The sequence below is a fragment of the Atractosteus spatula genome, chromosome 8 (genome assembly GCF_055471065.1).
Source record: "Atractosteus spatula isolate fAtrSpa1 chromosome 8, fAtrSpa1.hap1, whole genome shotgun sequence".
In the NCBI taxonomy this organism is placed as follows: Eukaryota; Metazoa; Chordata; class Actinopteri; order Semionotiformes; family Lepisosteidae; genus Atractosteus; species Atractosteus spatula.
Window position 1 is genome coordinate 20,553,422 of NC_142713.1, and position 20,231 is coordinate 20,573,652.

A 20,231-nucleotide genomic window follows, 5' to 3' on the forward strand; every position below is an offset into this window, starting at 1 on the left:
TTGACACACAAGAAGGTTTAGACAGATCATCTCCCGTGAAAATTATCTAAAGACGCATTAAGAGAAGACTTTAAAAGGACGAGCATTTTATTGTTTTGTTGTATGTTCTAAAAAAAGTCTTTGAAGCTGAGCTGCATTTTCCCCCACCGTATAAAAGTAACACCTTACAGTATATTCAAACCGTTTTGGAGCGCCCTCTGTACTCTCTAATTTGCAGGGAGACTAGGTGGAGCATGAACACATGCGTCTACAAATCTCTTTATTTCCAAGTCGTATGCAGGGAGGGAGACACCTTAACTGCTTGAAGACAAAGTAGAGCGCAGGTATGATGCTTACATTTACATGTTTTTTATGTAAGAATGAAACATAAATGATGCAATTTTAAGTAATCAATGTCACTTTTTCTGAGATATTGTGCATGTTTAAAAGCAATGCATTTTTTTCAGAGTTAACAGTATTATTGCTCGTTTACGCAATCCTAATTTATAGGTCTTGGAAAAAAATGACATTTATTTTACAAGGGAGGACTGAAGCTTGTTAAGACCAAATAACGTTTAAATCTTTAGAAAAAACATTTATATCCAGGAACTCCAAAAAGTATTGGCATGAGTAATGGCAGTAGTATTGCTAGTAGTTAATAGTACATGCTGTACAACAACCACATCTACACAATATGCAGTTCAATATCTTTTTTTAAATATACTTGAACATTAAAACATTAACATTGTATTTTACACATTATCACAGACTTTCCAGATTAACACAGGAGCAAATGAGAATTTATGGTGTCAGCACATCAAGACCTGTCCAATTTAGTCGACCACGAGCTTTTAGTGCATCAATGAAATCATACTTGGTGCAGTAAATCTGGAGGTTGCAAAGTGGTCTCCTGTGACGGATTAAAAATATTTACATATTAGTATAGCAGACAACTAACAGAAACAGTACGTTGATGATACTTATCTTGGTTGAAGTACATGTTCCTTGCTCAAAAAACGGTGTATCTGACGATTAATGGTTTTAAGATACACCACATGTAAATAAAATCTCAGGACATGCAAAGAGACCTTCTTTTAAGAAGTATAAATTCTTAAAAATGAATGTAAAAATTATTGGTGTTATGTCAAAATATAAAAGATTTTTGTTTTGTGGTTACTTTGTGGTCACTGCTACAAATATCATCATTAAATAAGTGGAACAGAGTATTTTAATGTTCTCTTTCTCATACCATAAAGTACAGTATGTACTGTAATAAGATTCAAGACTCATGACAAGTCTTTTTAACATTTTCACTGGCATTCTTCTGATTTTGCAACAGGTGCCAAAAGAAATGACCTCATGAGATATCTGGAACATCACATTTTGGGTCTCTTATCTCAGTTATTGTTCATAGTGGAGAAACATCACTGACATTTCAACCAGTATTTGAAATGACTGCTGTTACAGTACCAATGCATCTGATTTTACAAAAAGGCACACATTAATGAGTTTGTGTTAATTCTTAGGAGATCTGTTTTGCAAACAAACTTTTTAACTTTTTCCTAACATTTAGATACTGTAAAACATATTTGAAGAAGCTTCAAAATCGGACTTGTCTGTGAATGCTTAAGTGATGAATGTTTATTGAGTTGAGTTATTTCTGAATTTTAATCACCTTCCAGTTTTGAGCAATAATAGAATGTGATGATATTAAAAAAATTCAACAGTATGCCAGTTTAATATAGAAGTCTAATAAATTTTTAAGTGGCTGTGCAAGGAGATAGGATTATTGTATTCTCATTACATATTCCTTGACAACACTACAAGGATGATTCATTTTAGTGAAAGTAAAGATCAGTTAGAATCACATGGCATGTTGGTTGGTCAGTTTAGTAGCTATTTTCATTGGAAACAAGTAAATAATAGTCCTATGTAGAAAAAGTTTGGAATTAGATTTAAATGTTAAATGCATAAAGGGTAATGACATATACAGCATGTACATAAAGTTAAGTATTCATTTATTTTAAGCATATAGTGAAGCAAGCTGAATTCCTGTTTTTTGGCATGTTTACGGCTACTTGACAGTATACACGTTTTATAGACTTTCCCTATACATTTTTCACACCTAAGGTTTCATAGTAGTATTCGAATTGAATGCAAAACCCTAAAGAGGCTTTCGCTTTTGTGCCTGCATGTTTCTGTGTAATAGTGTTTTTGGGTTCACAACATATTTCAGGTTTACTTATGATTGTCTTCAAAGACTGAAAGGATTAAAATATTTTTTTCAGTCAAATTCTTAGACCTTGGAATGTTGTTTTTTAGTTAATGGGCAACATTCCAATTACTTTTTTTTCAAAATGACAGAAGAAAATAAATTGTGAGTTTAATTTGTGCTATGTAATTTTAAAAGCAAGTTAAATAAATATACCTGTATATACTTCATTATATAAAGGCTTTATAATGTGATTGCAAATTTCTTATGTTAAATATGGTAGGGGCTAAATTGAACATAGAACAGAAGGGTTCCTTGTGTCTTGCTTATATAAAAGGGGTGTGAATTGTTGTACTGTATTTGATTTAACTTGCATTGTGTAGTGTTCTATGTCCTCAGAACAATGCTGAGGACACAGAATGAGAAGGGAACTGCCAATGAGAATGGCACTAGAATCAAAATAATCAAAGGTGTTTTGGCTAAAATGATAAAATTCAGGGAGTCTGACCTATAGCCAAAGACGTGTTTTTATTAAACTCTTCTTGGCGTAACTTAACAGACATTTGAAGGTACCCTTTTTGAGTGCCATGATGGTTAAGTTGTTTTACCAACATAGCAAATCCATCATGATAAAAAAGTAAAAATATTCCTCATGAATACTGTTGGACTTGGCCCTAATAGTACTCTACAATCAGTTTTATCGTGGTTTCTGTGGCAATTATATTTCATCATCAGAATTAAAATAAATGAGCATGATACCAAAAAGGAAAGGTAGGAAAAAATATGATGTCTTGGAACATTTCCAATCAACCTGAAGCAATATTGCCCTTACCTACCAAGATGGGGTTGGGCTAATTGGCAGACTTCTAAGGCACTTGCTCATCTGGACAATACATTCAAAACTTGAATGTGGAGACAGATGACCCTTTGCTGTTGAATGAGATGTATTTTAGTTTGTATAGCATGGCGCTGTCTACTTACACTCAACAAAAAGTGTGACAGTGTTTGATGTGTACTTAAAAGTTTTTTCACTTTTATATAATATTTAAAAGAAATATGTGAGACATTCCACTGGAAGAAGTGGAGATTAATTGCACACTGAAAAGCAGAAGGAAAGGATAAAAGCATAATGTAATAGGTTTGCCTTCATCAGGTTTCCTCGTTGATGATTTTTTCTTTTTACTTTTCATTGTGGAATTAATCTTTACTCATTCCTTTGAAGCTTACTCTCTGATGTGGCTCCACTTTGCATCTCCAGACATTAGCATTAATTCATATAGAAGAAGAATGCTCACTGTGGTTAAGGTAAATGGATTAATACTAGGAGACTGGGAGGTCTGCGTTATACTTGGTAAGGTGCTTGGCCACCTTGTGCTTTTCCTTTGTCATTTGATAGTAAAATGAAAAACTCCCTAATCACTGTAAAATTATCTTCAAATATATTTTATTCATATTGTTATTACTGACTTGAGAAAGTTTATTGTAAGTACACTGACTTTTATTTGTAATCCAATCATTAAAAATAGTGGAGTTCTTTTGTATTTTGTGTTATTATAATATGTTTAACATGTCTGGGAACAAATAGTGTTGCACAGTTAAGAAATGCTGTTTTAATCCTGCAACTTGTTTTGTGAATGATTTTTTAAAAATTGTTATATACTATATAAGCCAACAGATCAAAACATTAAGAGAAAAGATTATAGATTAATGGAAGGAGCTTATCTGGAACATATTTTCTGTAAATTGTCAAAAAAGTCCCTGCAATTTAGCTTTACGCCGATCAATAACTAGAAAATCTACAAATGAATGAAGGGATATAGTCTTCACACAAGATAGATGTTCTGGCTGCAGTAAAACCCACAGGTAAAAGACATGCATTTACAAAGTTACAAAAAAGTTTAAATTAAAGGCTGAGAACTAATAAGTAAGAAAACAGTTGGTGTGGAGTGAGATTATGAAATTCTATTGCATGAAGTGCAAAGAAATTGATTAACATTTTTCAGATGTTCAATTTGTTTGCTATAATAGGGCCTAATCGAAAACAGACAGCAGGAGAACAAAACAGAAGAACTCATAGTCTCATTGGTTTAATTAACTGAAGCTGCAAGATCCAAAGTCCTATAGAGCCTTACCTTAAGTAAAATAAAAAATATTTTGAATTAAGTACTGCAAGGCCACCATTATCTTTGGGATGCTGTACAGTTGTCAGCCTACGCCTAGACTGCTTGCCCCTCCAAATAAAACCAGTTATAACAAGTTAATCTTATTTAGATATTTTGGTGGTATCATAGAATTTAATGCATTAATACAGGAAAATATACAATAAAGGTTGTACTTTGTGGGGTGGCTTAGTGGTACAATAGTTAGCATTGCTTCCTCACAGCACTGAGGCCCTGGGTCCAATTCGAGATTGGGGTGCTATCTGTGTGGAGTTTTTATTATCTTCCCGTGTTTGTGTGGGTTTCCACTGGGTGCTCATACTGGTATGTTAATTAGCTTCTGGGAAAATTGTCCAACACATATTTTACCTAGTTTCCATTACTTGCTGGAATAGGCTCCAACTAGAGGTCTGCACGGGCACGAAATTGAAGCCCAAACCCGGCCTGTACCTGAGACCTGACCTGATGGTACTGCCATATTTGAAACCTGAAACCGACCCAAACCCAAAATTGGTCACTCTCTTTTCCTCTCAGAGCGAGTAGACACACAGGCACACATGGAGACGGTTTCTCAAGGACGCGGTTTTACAATGCAAGCAAGCGAGCGCGTAAAATGAGTTACGAATTTCTTCTGATACAAAATAAATTTAAAACATAAAATAATAATTCATTTTCACTTCTTAGAAAATAAACCCGAACCCGGCCCAAGCCCGAAGTTGTATGTGGAAAAAACGATCCGTCACCAAACCTGATACTTTGTCGGGCCCCGTCGGCCTCGGGTTGGGTAGCAGACCTCTAGCTTCAAATCCCCTGCAACCCTGAATTGGATGAAGCAGTAATAAAATGGATGGATGGTTGTACTATGTAGTGTGACCTTTAACAAAGGCCATCAATCAAATCTACTTTGATTTTGATAAAAATGTCAAGTATATTCTCTTGATGAATTTACTAGTAGTGGGGGAAATGTTTAATGGCTAAATACATACATAAAAAGAAATATGACTGAAAAGAGATATTGTAGGTAAAACTAGCTACTATCAGTGGAATTCCAAGGTTTACAAAGTGACTGTAATAAATTTAAAACCATCTAATCTAAAATATTCAGGCTTGAACTAGATATATCAGAAATAATGAACAGTTTAATCAGCATAAAGTGAAATGTAATGTTTAGGCTAGGCCATGCACCACGAAGTGTTTGTCTCTCACTTGCTCATTTGTAACACATGAATGGATAGGCAGACCCTTTAGCTAAACCTTTCCTAGAATATCTGATTTATATGACAGAAATTGTAAATTTAAAGTTTTGGAGTGATATTTGGCTCAGTGGATGAAAGACTCAAGAACAGTGGATAAATTAGATTGTCCTGTCATTTTGCACTGCCTGAATAACCTTACTTTTAACCCAGATTTATTCATTGTCTTCAGAAACATCCATTCAACTTTGTAAACTGTGCATTTTAATACGTGTTCTGTGAAGTATATTTCTGGCTGATGCAAAAGACATAATTGTGTAAGGTTTTATACTATTTCTGTTGTCAAAACAAGGTTTAGTAAAAGGAAATGTTAAAAACAACTTGTTTTGAAAATATGTAGATATAAGAAATGGATTTAAGAAACTGTTTTCCTTGCAACTTTAATGTTCAGAATTTGCTAGGATTCCACATTTTCAGGCATGCTTTGACAAAGAATCTAAAAATTCCTTTGAATAATGGTCCTTTCACTACAAAGAATTTCAACTAAAATAAAGTTCTGGAATTGCTCCAGACTTCAACAGGTAAGTAATTACAGCTCAATAGAAAGGCTTTTCCTAAAAAATGTCATGTAATAATTATACCATTAAACGTTGATTCCATTTGAGCAAAAAAGAGTCGTCAAGTTGATATTTTTCCAACTACACGTAAATCCCTTTTGGCCGACCTTCCTGCTAAAATTATCCGTCTGTTTTAAGTCGTCCAGTATTTTGCAGTTTGCCTGGCATTTTCTTTTTCCCTCGCTTTTCTCGTGCTACTCTGTTGTTCCTTGTTATACTCATCTGAATTCAGAGCCCAAGTCTTTGTTCTGGATAACAGAACCTGCTAAATAAATACTAGTTCTTACAACTACTTTGTGATTTCTGCTGTTTTCCTTATTATTGTCATTTCAATATTAATGTTTCTCTATACAATATATATATATTTTCTTTTTAAGCACTGGTTCAAATGAAAATATGCTGCTGTGGCAGAGTATCAAGGCAGTGGTCAAACGTTTAGGGACACGTGCTTAAGATGCACCTTCCTTCCAATGAGTGTCATAGCTCAGCACCTACAGCCTCCTTCCCCCCCATCCACACACACCTCAACACACTAATGTACAGTAACTCGGAAATTTAAAAAAAAATGTTTCTACCACTGGTAAAGCTTTACTTTGTGCATATTAATTCATATACAGTATGAAATTGAAGGATGTCTAGTGCAAAACCAAATCTCTTATAAAAGAACAAAAGTCTGAACTTAAGTGTATTTTTACTTGGTTATATAAAATAAATGTTTCTGTCAGTGTGGGTAGGGTTTGAGTTATTACTTCTTAAATCATACTGCTTTCAGATGCTGAGACTGAAACACCTGGATCAATTTGAACTTGAGCTAGATGAAAACATCACGTTTAAGCCAAAATAATTTTTACTATTCCAGTTCTTCCAGTCACCTGAATCTCTTAACTAATGTTTGGATGCGCTCATCCATCTTTGACTTTTGTAGTGTAGATGTTGTTTTGAGAAGGTCTAGAATCTAGGTGTATTCTGTCTGTTTTGCAGGAAATGGCCAATAATGGCTTCTGCACAGGAAAGTACTGACATCATCTTTGCCAAGTACAGTAACTGTGTGGTCAAAGGTGGCAGTCAAGAAGACATATTCCATTTTTTTTCTCAGATTTGATTTGCTAACTTTTAGAAGCTTTAAAATTCAGAGTTTTTTTCAGGGAAGATGTTACCCTAGCTAACACTGCTCTGCTACTCTGTTACTATTTTTTGAACAAGCACATTGTTGCTTTAGCAAAAAATGTAATGACATTGTGATACCTTCAGTGGTTTGGCGATATCAGATTGATCTTTTTATAGGTGGGTCTCGAAAAACAGACATTTATTTTCAAACTGTGGTGTTTATAGTGACATTGTGATGAATATGCAAAGCTGGAGATAGAAAATATTAGTATAACATGTTTTTTAGAGAATTTGGACACAGGGATATTTGTAAATCTAAGCTTGACAATATGAAAGAAGACTGGACACATGATGTTAGTATCAGTTCCCAGGCAATTAGTCATTGAGTTAATCAGTTGACACGTGGACAAAAACATGAAAATCCCAGGCTTTTGATGAAAAACCAAAATATTCAAACATGCCACAATCACTCTGCTGAACAGATTATCCAGATTTTAACTGAATGCATCTTTTTTTAGATAAGAACATGGGAAAGCATAACAATTATTATTAAAAGCATTTAGCTGATTTGAGCTCACTATGTTCTGCTATTAAAATATTCCAGTCTTACTCAAAATGTGAAATCCATTCCATAAGTTAATAATTTTCTTTTTCAAAATGTTTTTTTAGAATTGGTGCAGGCTTACAGATTTGCTCTTGTATTATGCTTTTGTTTATCTGAAATTGCTAAATCAACCATTATCTTTTTAAAAATTGAAATTCAGTGATACCCCTTTAGCAATACTTTACAAAAACTGTAAAGTCATGTAATGAATCATGTTTATAATAGTGTTTGAATAGTGTTTATAATAATTTTTGTAATAGTACAGAAGTGCAGATTGATTTTCTTAGTTTGTCTTCAGTGGTGTAAGGTATATACATATAATCATCCCATGTGCTTTTTGTATTGATCTGTGTAGTGACTAGATGCATGAAGTTATGATTCTATTACAATGCCTCTTTTTCCTAAAATGTATTTTCTATCTGTGTTTCACAAATCATATGTATCTGCTTTACACTGGAATTTCCTTTATGCAGAATTCACATTATAGAAATAAATATGCTATGTGTTTGCCAATTGTCTTATCTCTAGGATCCTGTATTATCGTTATTGTATTCTAATTGTACAGTAAGCTTTTATCCCTTTTATCTTCAGCAAAATCAAACAATGTTTTTAAAGAATATTTTAGACAGATATAGGACATTATTATTATTGTTGTTGGCACTCTTGGAGTTATTCTTGTTACTGTACATTCACCAACAAAGGAAAATAATAAATAAGTTGTATCTTTGTATTTACTTACAAGTATATTTGCAGCCTCTTTTGCCTCACTGAGTGCATGCTGTCTTCATTATAACATTCTGAATTATGTAATAACCATAATCTCAGGGAAACACAAACCAAATGTAGTCATAAATGAGAACCTTGAAAACACTATTGACCTTAACAGAATACCTGTTTCATTGAGAAAATATTAATTAAAGTGTACAAAGAAGACCTTTTGGTCAATGTTATGACTGTTATTGAAATATTGAGTTAGGGAACATACTGATTTTGCCTTACAGTGTTTGCAAAATTTCCCCAGTGATTGTTGATTTGGGCAAAATATTAATTTTCCACAAAGGAATCATTTCTAAAGATGTAAGAGAATAGCAGCTGATAACAAAAAAGCGAAATTAGAAGAAATATAACTTTCATTTCCTATTTCAGGACATCAAAAGACATTTTTGAGTTCTTGCTCATGACTTACTGATGTATGCACATATTTCTATTTAAAAAAAAATCATAATCCACTTTTCACAAAATAATTCATAGCTGTGTTCAAAAACATCCATTTTCTGTCCCTTTATTTTTCCATTATGTTTTCAAAAGTGAATATTCCATCTATTTGCTAACTGGTTTATCTAATACAGGGTTACAGTGATTCAGAGCCTGTCCTGGCAAGCAAAAAGTGCAAGACAGAATACATCATGGATGGGACATCAGTCCAAATGCATGGGACACATAGACACAAAAACCGTATGCACACACTCAAACCAGGACCAATTTACACAGACGCCAATTAATCTACTAGTATGTCTTTAGACTATGGGAGGAAAACAGAGCACCTAGTGAAAACCCATGTGAACAGACAAACTCCATGCAGATAGGATCCCAGGAATTAATCTCAGGACACCACTAGGTAGCTGTACCACCATACTGTACTTATAGTTAATGCATCTTTGAAGGGTTGTACTACCATTACTGAAACTAAAAGAATTTAAGATGCACTTTTAAATTTCTGACTACCAAGCCCTTACACCTTGAATTTAGATTTATATAATTTGTACTATAATAGTTTTGATTTCAGTGTTTGAGCACCTGAAGTGTTAGGTGAACCTTCTTTAATGCTAAAAATAAAGATCTCATCTGATCTTTTCAATTAAAAAAAACATTGATTAACTTTCAAAAGCACTTCTTCTTAGTTTCCATTTCTCTCCTTGTTTGTTTCACTGTTGATTCTGAAGATATTCATAGTGTTAACGTTTTCAGTGTCTTTTAGGATTTTGAATACTTGAATCTAGTCCCCTCTTAGTGCTTTCTATGCAAGACTAAAACATTCACTTCATTTGAGTTTGAGATTGTATCTGTTTGCCCTTTGGACTGTTTCCAGAGTGACAGTACTCAATATTAGTAGTATATATAGTCAATATTTATAACTAGTTCTTTCTATGTAGAGTTTTAACATCATATCCTTTGATTTAAATTCTAAAGTTTTTAAACTCTAACATTGTTCTCATTTGTATTTACTTGCCCACATTATCTAGAAGATGTGTATATGTTGACACATCCTTAACTTCAGTCTTTCTTATTTTTGTATCTGTAGTTTGACTTTTGCTGTGTGCCAAATAATACATTTAAATCTCCTGTCAGGTGTTTGCACAGTCTTGAATTTTGTTTAAATCTTTTTGAATTTCCTCTGCAGCTTAGTCTAATCCTCCTAATTTAGTATAATCTGCAATCTTGACTAGTTAGCTTTTCCAGAATCTAGGCCATTGATATAAATCAGGAAAAGCCAGGGTCTTAATACCAATCTCTGCGGTTTGCCGATAATTGCATCACCTCAATTTGAACATTCACCCCTTATCTGTACTCACAGTTTCCTGTAAATTAACCAGTCCATCAATGGCTACCAGCTGTATTTTCTGAATTAATCTTTTATGAGGAATTTTACTTAACATCTGAAAATCTAAATATAAAATATCATATGTTCTGTTTATGTCCATTAGTAGTAGTGTTTCAAGCAAAACCTTACTTTTTTAAATCCTTGTGCACTTTGCCATAGAATCAATCCTATTGCCTATCCTATTATAGATGATCCGCTATTTTACTTATGATTAGGTTCATTTCTATAACCTTACATGTAACAGAAGTACAGTAAGACTTACTGGTCTCAAATTACAAGGTTCAGTTTTGTTATCCTTTACATGAATGGCAGTAACATAAGTCCATATCCAATCAGTGGGCATTGTCCCTGTGTTCAGTGACAGTTTGTGACTAAAGAGTTTTGTTAACAACCTATAATTAACATCTGTTGTCTCCTTAATTGCAATCTGAGAAACCTGACCAATACAGCCATTTCCTATACATTCCACAAAAAAAACTAAACAAGGAAGCAATCATTAGACATGTATCCTATTTCAGTTTTTGCTCCTGAAATCCCTGATGATTTATCACAAGCCATTTAAGGAAAGTTAACATTTCCCACAATAACTACTTTTACCTGTACATACTTTTTCCTGATACAGTAATTACATAATATTGCCTAACACATAATGTTTGAATTTTTAGGCCTGTAGTACACTCCAGAGCCTGTTCCTTTACAGTGTTTTTTTATGTTTGAATCATTTATATTCTAAAGCATGTGATTACTTTAGTTTAAGGTTGTTTTTGTTTGCTCTTTCTGAAGTGCTATACAGTACCTCAGTTTACTCCATCTGTCCTATCTGTTCTGATGTTTAAAAAAGATTTTGTACATAATCTATAAAAAATAAATGTTTTATGAAGTATATCATTACTTATTGTGTTTATTACTGCCAAGTGCTTCTGGAAAGGCACTTAAGAAAACTTGTTTCTAATTTAATGAAACATGGAACCTTAAAAGTAGTGATTAGAATTTTCAATAAACTTATGTTGACTTTCTCAGCAGCACATACAGTAGGTAGTCATGGGAATATCTTATACACTCATCCCCTTATCACCGTTGTCAGAGATATAAAGTGAGTAGAACTGTTTGTTTACATTCTTTAGATAAAAAAAATTACTAACAAAAATCATTTGTAGCTCTACATCCTCTTATCCCCAGTAAGACACACTAAAGATAAACTGATGTTCCCTTGTGTAGTAGTTTGAACCATCTAATAAAGCAAACAAAAAGCTCTGGAAAAAAAAGTTGCTGTAACCTCAGGTGAAAATGTACCCTTAGTATTTTGTGTGGACTTGAACATAGATTGATTAGCTGTCCCATTGGAGAATGTTAATTAAGCAGTGTCAAATACATTTGTTGGGAAAAGTGACATAGAAGACCTTAATGAAAGAAAAAAGACTGCTCTTTTCCAGCATGAAAATGTAGAAACTTATTCTCTCTGACTAGACTCAAAAAGCATAAAATCTTGTCGCTACTAGCTACTACTTGGCTTATGTAGTGAAAGTTTTGCTTAAACGTTTGCTTAAGGTTTTGCTTAAACACCTGAAGAAGGCTCCACGGTCGAAACGTTGTTTTCTTTCTTCTTTTTTTTCAGCATGGAATAAACCTATTACTTGTTCTTATGTAGTGAAATGCTACTGTCGCAGTTTTAAATAACTTTGTCTTTCTTGACTCGGTAATTTAACAAACAATACTGTTTGCATTTTGTTGTTAGGTCGCCTGTCATTTACATGAAAATATGATATATAATCTATTTTCATTTGGTATTTTGTCTTTGCCATATAAAAACAGATAACGGTTTGTTTCAGATAAACCAGCTGTCTTCTTTATCAGTAGGAGACCAGCACTGGTAGCAGGGTGCTGCTCTGGGTGTTTGTTATCGCAGAACCTTAATTAATTTAGCTGTGAAATGTAAATATACGTGATACAGCACATCAATAAGTGGATGAAGTAAAGTTCCAAACACTGAAGATGCAGCAGTATCATTCTTACATGTGAAAATGTTTGGCATAAAATGTAAATATTTCTGATATTTAAAACTGTTATTTGGTTTATAAGTATATGAATGATTTAACATGTTTGTTTCAATATTTGATTTGGTTTCAGTATTGCTTAAGAATAACTTAGTTTAGAGTATGTTATTTCATGTATTGGAGAAATGGTGCCTTAGAAAAAAATCTAATGTATTTCCTGTGCTCTGCTTGATCTCTTTTTACCATGCATTGTGATAACATTGTTAGCCTAATCTCGAAATGCATTCTGCAGTAACCTTGAGACAAGCAGTTTTCTTAATTACAGATTTTTAATTCAGAATATTATGTATACTTTTTATGTGAGTGTGCAGCAGATTAGATTGATTTTGTAGTGTATTTTTACAATATACAGTGATATGTTTGGTGTGTAACTCAATTTCTTTGTGAATTGGTTGTCAAGTCATTTATTTTAGTAATGGAAAGGTTTTGCTTAAAAGCAATTATCTACTTCATCATTAAGTAATACTTTCCCAAAGAACCTTTAGGTCCTTCGTGTGACAGATAGTTAATTCTTGTTTTAAAGTTATCAGTGTTGCACAGTTGCTGCTGACTACAATCACTTCTTGGTTATAACCATTATATAATTGTGAAATAAAAAAAAACAAGACAACAATTAAAAAAGAATGAAAATAAAACAACTAAAAAGCAACTTCAAAACTAAATACAGCTATTGAAATGTGGAAGTGAAGTGAGATGAGTTTTATCAGAATTTTATATAACATGCTCTTGAATCATGGAAGTGCTTATTGTGCATTATTATAAAGCCTATTTGGCTCATTTTTTTTATTGAAAGCAACATACACTAAAGCACATATGGGTAACAGTCAACTTACAACTTAACAGTCAAAAGGACAGAGCCCTAACCACTGTTCCACAGTGCTGGGATCATAGGAACATAGAGTACGATGGGTACTTCTACTTCTCTTTTAGAATCAAAGCTTGGGTGAAATGTAACCTGAAATCTGTTTCTTTATTAACAGTGCTGTACCTGACTGCATTGTAACAGAAGAAGACAATGGATGCAGAAACGGAGGCACATGAAGTGGCTGAAAGAAGCAGACGATTTTGTTCATTTAATCTCTTGTGTCTCTTTGGGATGCTACTTTTGACCTTACCTCAAACAGATTCTGTTAAGCAGACTGTTCCTAGACTCAAGCTTGGCTACAAAGGTAAGAGGTTGCTTTTCAATAATACAATTTCTGTGGAAAATAATCAATTTTAGGGAAGAAACAGATTAACAATTGGCAATTATGTCCTCTCAAGTGCAGATTTCGTTTTAACCCTACTTTACTGCACATCCTTGTCTTATTTGTGTATCTCCCTTTAAACATGTTGTTTTGCTCCATTTGTATTGGTGGTTAAATAAACATTTAAAATGTCATCGAAATAGTTTTATTCCAAGAGTACATAGGGAACGAGAAAGCTGTTTTACCTACAATTCCTGCAATAAAACAATAATTGTGGCTCATCCCACACCTGTAGTAGTTTGTGACTCAAACATCTGATACTGCAGAACTTTAACTGCATTTCTGGTTAATTGGGCAAATGGAATCTAAACTGTGCAAATTGAACGGATGGTGTAACAGAGATACCAAAGGGAATATGCTCCCTGGAAAAAGTGAATACTTAAAACACTGTATAACCTTACTTTATTGACTTGTTTGTGTTGTGTGATTTATTTTGCCTAAATTAAAAAAAAAACATCAGGAATTAAAATGTCTCATTTGTGAAAATTACAAATTTTCAAATACAGTAGAAAACTCTGGTTTTTATGTGCTTTTTTAATTACCATGATTTTGCAAATGCATTGTATTTTCCCCATCATATAAACAATGGTTTTTCTTACTTGCCTATGTGCTAATAACCAGAAAGCAAGTGATACAGCTCACTTAGAAAATTAACAAACATTTGCAGTTTATATAAATTTAATAGCATATTTAGATTTCACTTGTTTCTGAAATAAGGAACCACACTTATTGAGTGCACTTTAACAGGCATTTTCATTTTATTTTAAAAATACATATGAAGAAAATTAATTCCTTTAGCAAATGGGAAGGCTTGTTTGAATATTTAAATCATGACTTAGAAAATCTCTGATGTCTGGATGATTATAGATTTTTTGAGCGTACTACATTATTGAAAACAAGTAATCAAGTTGGTCAGTGAAACTTACAGATGCGAATAGGAGTTGCAGAATTTGACCAATCTTTTCTTAGCATCTTCTGAGTTCAGGGAAACATGAGGAAAGCAGAGGGTTTTTATGTTACTTTTTTTTTAATTTTTCAGTTTGTTAGCCATATTAAAATGTCAACTACAGAATAAAAGGAGCACTTATCCTGTCATGTAGCACTTGACTTCCAATTCAGGTTTTATGAGCTGCTGACTCTTTTGTAACTGATGTGTATTGTATAGCATTATGCTAAATTGTTAACTTATTCTACAGTTGGAAATGCAAGAGATTCTGTAACTACAGCAGGTGCTGAGTATTTCTTGAAAACTATTGAAATATCTGAAATTATTTCCAAAAAAGTATTAGTAATTTTGTTTAAGTTAACCACACTACATTTTAATATTTAATAACTCTTGTTTTTCATTATTTTGTCCTCAGGATGTTAGTTTAGGATACTGAGATAATTATCAAGAGTGTTCAGTGCTTTCTATTATGCATATGGAAATCAGTAAACCTCCTAATATAGAGATTCTTAAAAATAGTTTCTAAACTAAAAAAGGTTAGAAACAATATATAAGTTTTTAAAAAATGCAAAATGTATCCTTTCCTGTTGCATAAGAGTGCAATACTTTTAATAATGTTCTACAGCTTCTTTTTATTCTGCACTATGTTTTCACATAAATTATATTGTGAGTGCATATGTTATTATGTGAGTGCTTTGACAAAAAAAGAACACTTTGGCCACAGTAGTTATGAAAAACACATGTTTTATTGAAAATTATTTTTCTTTTCCTGTCAGATGTTGCATGCAAATATAATACTTAAGCAGCTTTCATTTAGCCACATTTAACTTCAGATTCAGTAGCAATGGCTCCCTGGAGAGAGCAACTTCAATGGCAGGGTAAATCACTTTCTCTCCTGTCAGTTTTCACTGCTGCATGTATCTTTGTTATTAATGGCAGTGATGACAAGTTGAAAACACAATGCATTCCTTAAGTAAGGTATTATATAGGAGGTAATTTGAAAACAAAATTATTCAGTGTTTTCTGTGGTAATTAACTATTTTTCATCTGCAAGATTGCTGTATGTTCCTTCTTGCTGTGGGGCAAAATATTTTCTTTTCAAAATCTCCGTCCCAGTAATTGTGCTTGCATTTGTCCATGATAACGTTACCTTAACAGAGTATCTGAGGGCTAAAATTGGCCATGATTCTTCACTTATCGGTTTGCAGTAAAGCTAGAAAAGCTTCTCCAGGTGGTGGTATTTATATGAATTTAATGACGTACTGTTTTATGATTTGTTTCTGAAATATGAAACCACACATATAGAGTGCACTTTAACTGGAACAGAAATTTTCATTTTATTTTAAAATTCTGTATGAAAGATAAGACAAGAACATATGAAAGAGGGTAGTAAAGAAAAAAGTTATTCTAGATTAGACATACAGTACAGATACTTGTCACGGTCATATTGTACTCAGGTGTAACCTTCCATCTAAATGTCAGTCATTATGACATGTCTTATGACAGTCAATAGTAACATTGAAAAATATTGAACATATTTTTCTATATATATATGAGGTTCTGGTTTTAAAATTTATATGTCCCTTTATTATGTTTATCAGTCTGCTTCTACTGAATATCCCATACAGGTGTAATAAAATACAATATTTATTGCTGAAATTATTGCTATACAGTTAATGTAAATAATTTTAAAATAGAGTGCTCACAACAATTTTGTACAGTATCTTCATCAATTGCATACAGTGCTGTCATTGAAGTAGAATGATGACCGTTCTGAGCTGTTGAGGTAGGACATGTGGCTGTGTCATGCACGTCAAAAGCTCTGTCTTAAGAACTCAAAACTCCTTCCTATACAAATATACAGTACTACTACCATCATATCTGTCTCTAGTGTATTCATGTCCTTGTAGTACAGAATGGTGTTTCCAGGTCTGTGTTTAGCAATCTGTAAACATCTTTCCTTTGTGGAAAAAAACACTGATTTACACCAGAAACACTGTGTGCCTAGTGTTTCTGGTCTTTATCTGTCTTGGGTTCTATACTGTAATTTAATCCTAGGCCAAATACTGAATTTTGTTTGCTGGTCTTTTGGAACTGACATTCTTTTGTGTAATAACAATTCACAGTATAGTTTTAGAGGTAAAGATTGTCTCATAGTGCTTGTTTCAAGAGAATTCTTGGCCTTCCGCTGGGTTACCAATGTCAGTGTAGTTTTTCAAGAGGTCTATGATTAATATTAGAGAAAAAACACAATGTCATGAGTCAGATTTCTGGTTTTGAGCTTGGTTATGAGTATGTTTTTTTGGTTCATTACTTTGTCTATTGTATTTCTTTTCTTCAAGTCTACCAAATATACAACATTTTTCTCATGGTGATAATTCAGTTTTACTAATGAGCAAAAAAAGCTAACAGTTTAAGTTTAAATTAAAATTTAAATTAATTTAAAATTAATTTAAATGTGCATTCTGTTAATTAGGAAAATAAATTGAGTGCAATACACTGTTTTTTTAAAAGAAACACAATCTGTTTTGCTAGTCAAATATTTTGTGATTAGTATTGTAAAAGAAAAATTGTATTAGTCATCTTCATAAAATAGAAGGAATCTTGAATCAGCAAAGACACTTCATCATGCTATTTACAGTATGTGTGTTAGCATACAGTATGTTAGCATGATAGCAGACTTTATCTTTAAAAACCAATGATCATTACAAGCTGTATTTTTAGTTTTTTTAATTAATGTTTCCAAGATGAGTTTGCAAAAATTAATTTCTAAAACGATAAAACAATATGCTTCATTGAGTGGAGAAATTGCTGTGCTCTTCAAACTGCTTGAATGTTAAATTATACTCTGAATATAACTATAAAACCAAAAAGTGAAATGCAATCAGTAAAATTGGAGAGTGCTCTGTCTTCATCAGTGAAGTGGTGGTGTTTCCATCTGAAGAAGGCTAAAATGTTTTTTCTTGTTTCTTTTTACTTTTCAGCATGTAATTAATCTCCACTTGTTCCTGAAATTCATCAGTCTAGAGTATTCATTTTGTTTCAGTGTGTACTGTATGTATACTGTATGTAAGATGCTTGACTTTCATTAATGGATGTTTTATCAGTTGAAGTTTGTCACCAAGTAAAATATACTCATTGGACCAGTAAAATACACTTATAGTGAATTTAGATAATAAATTATTGCTAGGGTCTGTCTGCAACATGCCATGCACAACGTGCTGTATAAAATGCTCAAAAATACAATGGTTCAATGTGATATCACCATCAAAAGTTGCTGTTCTTTGAAAATATTGAAATAATTACATGAACATGATTGAAATAATTGAGCAAGCAGATCAGTTGTTGAATATGGCACCTTTTCCTTCCCATATGTTGCTGGCTAATTTAGAAAAGGCACCAAGAGCAAATGAAATGATAAATGGCAAATCAGTTATGTGCAATTTAGCAGTACTTTTCTACAGTATATCTTTGATATAACTGGTTTGTTTTAACCAACTTCACTGTGGGAAAGAGAATTCATTGGAAACCCAACTATTGTCTTTGACCAGCTGAAGGTCATTAGAGGTTCATATCAATTCCTTGTGTATATATGTTTTGAAAATAATAAAAATACATCTGCTTTTGAAAATGTTGCTTTTGGAAAATAATTCTAATTGGAATAGAGGTTTTTCTGAGGTCATGTGATGAATCAATGTGCCGTGTTCCATAAAACTGTCTGTGAGGTGTTTTCAACAACTCTAGAACTCAACTCTTTAAATCAGGATTTTCTTACAAGTATTGTAATGTAACACAGAATTATTACATAAATCTAACTGCTGGGTTAATTGGACAACTTTATCCTTTTATTTTGAGATTTTAACATACTTTATAATTTTTGCATTTGAAATATCTCTTTTGATCAAATGACTTTGTCATTTCCTCAGCCAGGTGGGTTAACACCAGTGCTGGCTGAAGATCAACAGTGTCACAACCTCCCTCCTATGGAGGCTTGCTAGGAAAGATGTATAGCAAGTTGTGTGCAGCCAGGAAGTATTTACTCTTAGGGAAGCTGGAGTGCAACATTAGAATTTGTCCTAGACATCCTGTTAAATAAAATCCATTTCAGTAGTTTGGTCAAATTCTAATAATAAAATAAGCCAACGAATATAAAGATGTAGAGTACTTTAGCATTAACTCACCTGGCTGATTAAATGACAACTCTGTCCAAAGATCCGCTCTGTCACAACCACCCAAAAGGATCCCCAAAACAATCATGTAGATCTCGAACACTGAGCTAATAGTGAGTTTCTTCGGCTGCATGAGACTGCACCCAGTGCTCTCACACACTTGAGTGGAGGGAGGGTCAGGGCCTGGGGTAGGGGGGACTTCTATATGGATAGCGAAAAGTAGGATTTAGGAATAGGAAAGAGACAAAACTATATAAACTAGAGTTGTAGGCACAGTGACTTTGACACCAGACCAAAAACGAAGAGAAAATTGTTGAGGGGAGCAAGTGGAGTGAGCGGAGCTAAGAGAACAGAGAAATGGGGGAAGGAAAATGAATATGAAACAGCCTTGGCTGTTTGGAAATCTTGAGAGGATTGACAATATCAAGAGAACAGAAAGAAAAGAGCATACTGCAAGATAGGAGCAGAGTTGGTTTTTCCACTCCACTCCTAGCTTAAACAAGGTGAATATTGAGTAATATTGAGTATAAGATGTCAGAATCCCATGGGAGTGGAAGTGCAATGTTAGAATATGACCCCCTTCCAAACTTCTGTTAAATAAACACCATTATTCAATCAGTATCCTGGTTTGTATTATACAATGTATATAAAGTATACCACTCTAAGTATGTATGAATGGGGTACCATCTGCTTGGAGTTCTCCCTGTGTTAATGTGGGTTTCTGCAAGGAGCTCTGGTTTTCTCCCATAGTCCAAAGACCTACTGATAGTTTAACTGGCTTCTTAGAAAAATGACTTTGCGTGCGGTGATGTACTGGTACCCTATGTTGGCTTTGCTTGCCAGGACAGGCTCCAGTTTCCCTACAACTCTTTATTGCAGTTAGAAAATGGATGGATGATCATTCATTGCTGATAGTGATGCACTTTAAATCACAGTGATTTAGGCATAAATGAAAGCAATTTCAACTCTTATGTCATGCCTAGTGAAAATCAAGAAAGAAAAACACAGAGAATAATGCCTTTGTGCCATTTGAATGCTGGAGGCTACACAAAGTTATCTGGGGTGAACCTCAGCGGTGAAGTCAAGTCCTCTTAAGCAGTGAATAAGGATTTGTGTAGACCACCCTGATGGTCTTCAGAGAGTGTAGTGCAGAACAAAATGATAGTTGTTTTGTTCAAAAGACCAATAAATGGGGAGCTCTAATTGTGATGGTCTAAAAATGAGTGTCTATTCACTGCAGGATTACACTTGATTTATGGTGATGTGACAGCTCAGGGCTACATTGATCAAGACCTGAGGCTTCACTTGTTGCCCTTCCTGTGAGTTTACAACATTCCAGCAG

General features: G+C 33.4%; 1 protein-coding gene across 1 annotated transcript in view; it reads left to right on the top strand.

The window, feature by feature from the left end:
• The first annotated feature begins 277 nt into the window (after window positions 1-277).
• sema3d (sema domain, immunoglobulin domain (Ig), short basic domain, secreted, (semaphorin) 3D) overlaps window positions 278-20,231 on the top strand; it is a 68,530-nt gene continuing 48,576 nt past the window's right edge. Inside the window, exons 1-2 of the mRNA XM_088923931.1 lie at window positions 278-323; window positions 13,508-13,696. Coding sequence (XP_088780057.1) covers window positions 13,543-13,696 — 154 coding nt within the window. The 5' untranslated portion in view covers window positions 278-323; window positions 13,508-13,542. The remainder of the gene's footprint in view (window positions 324-13,507; window positions 13,697-20,231) is intronic.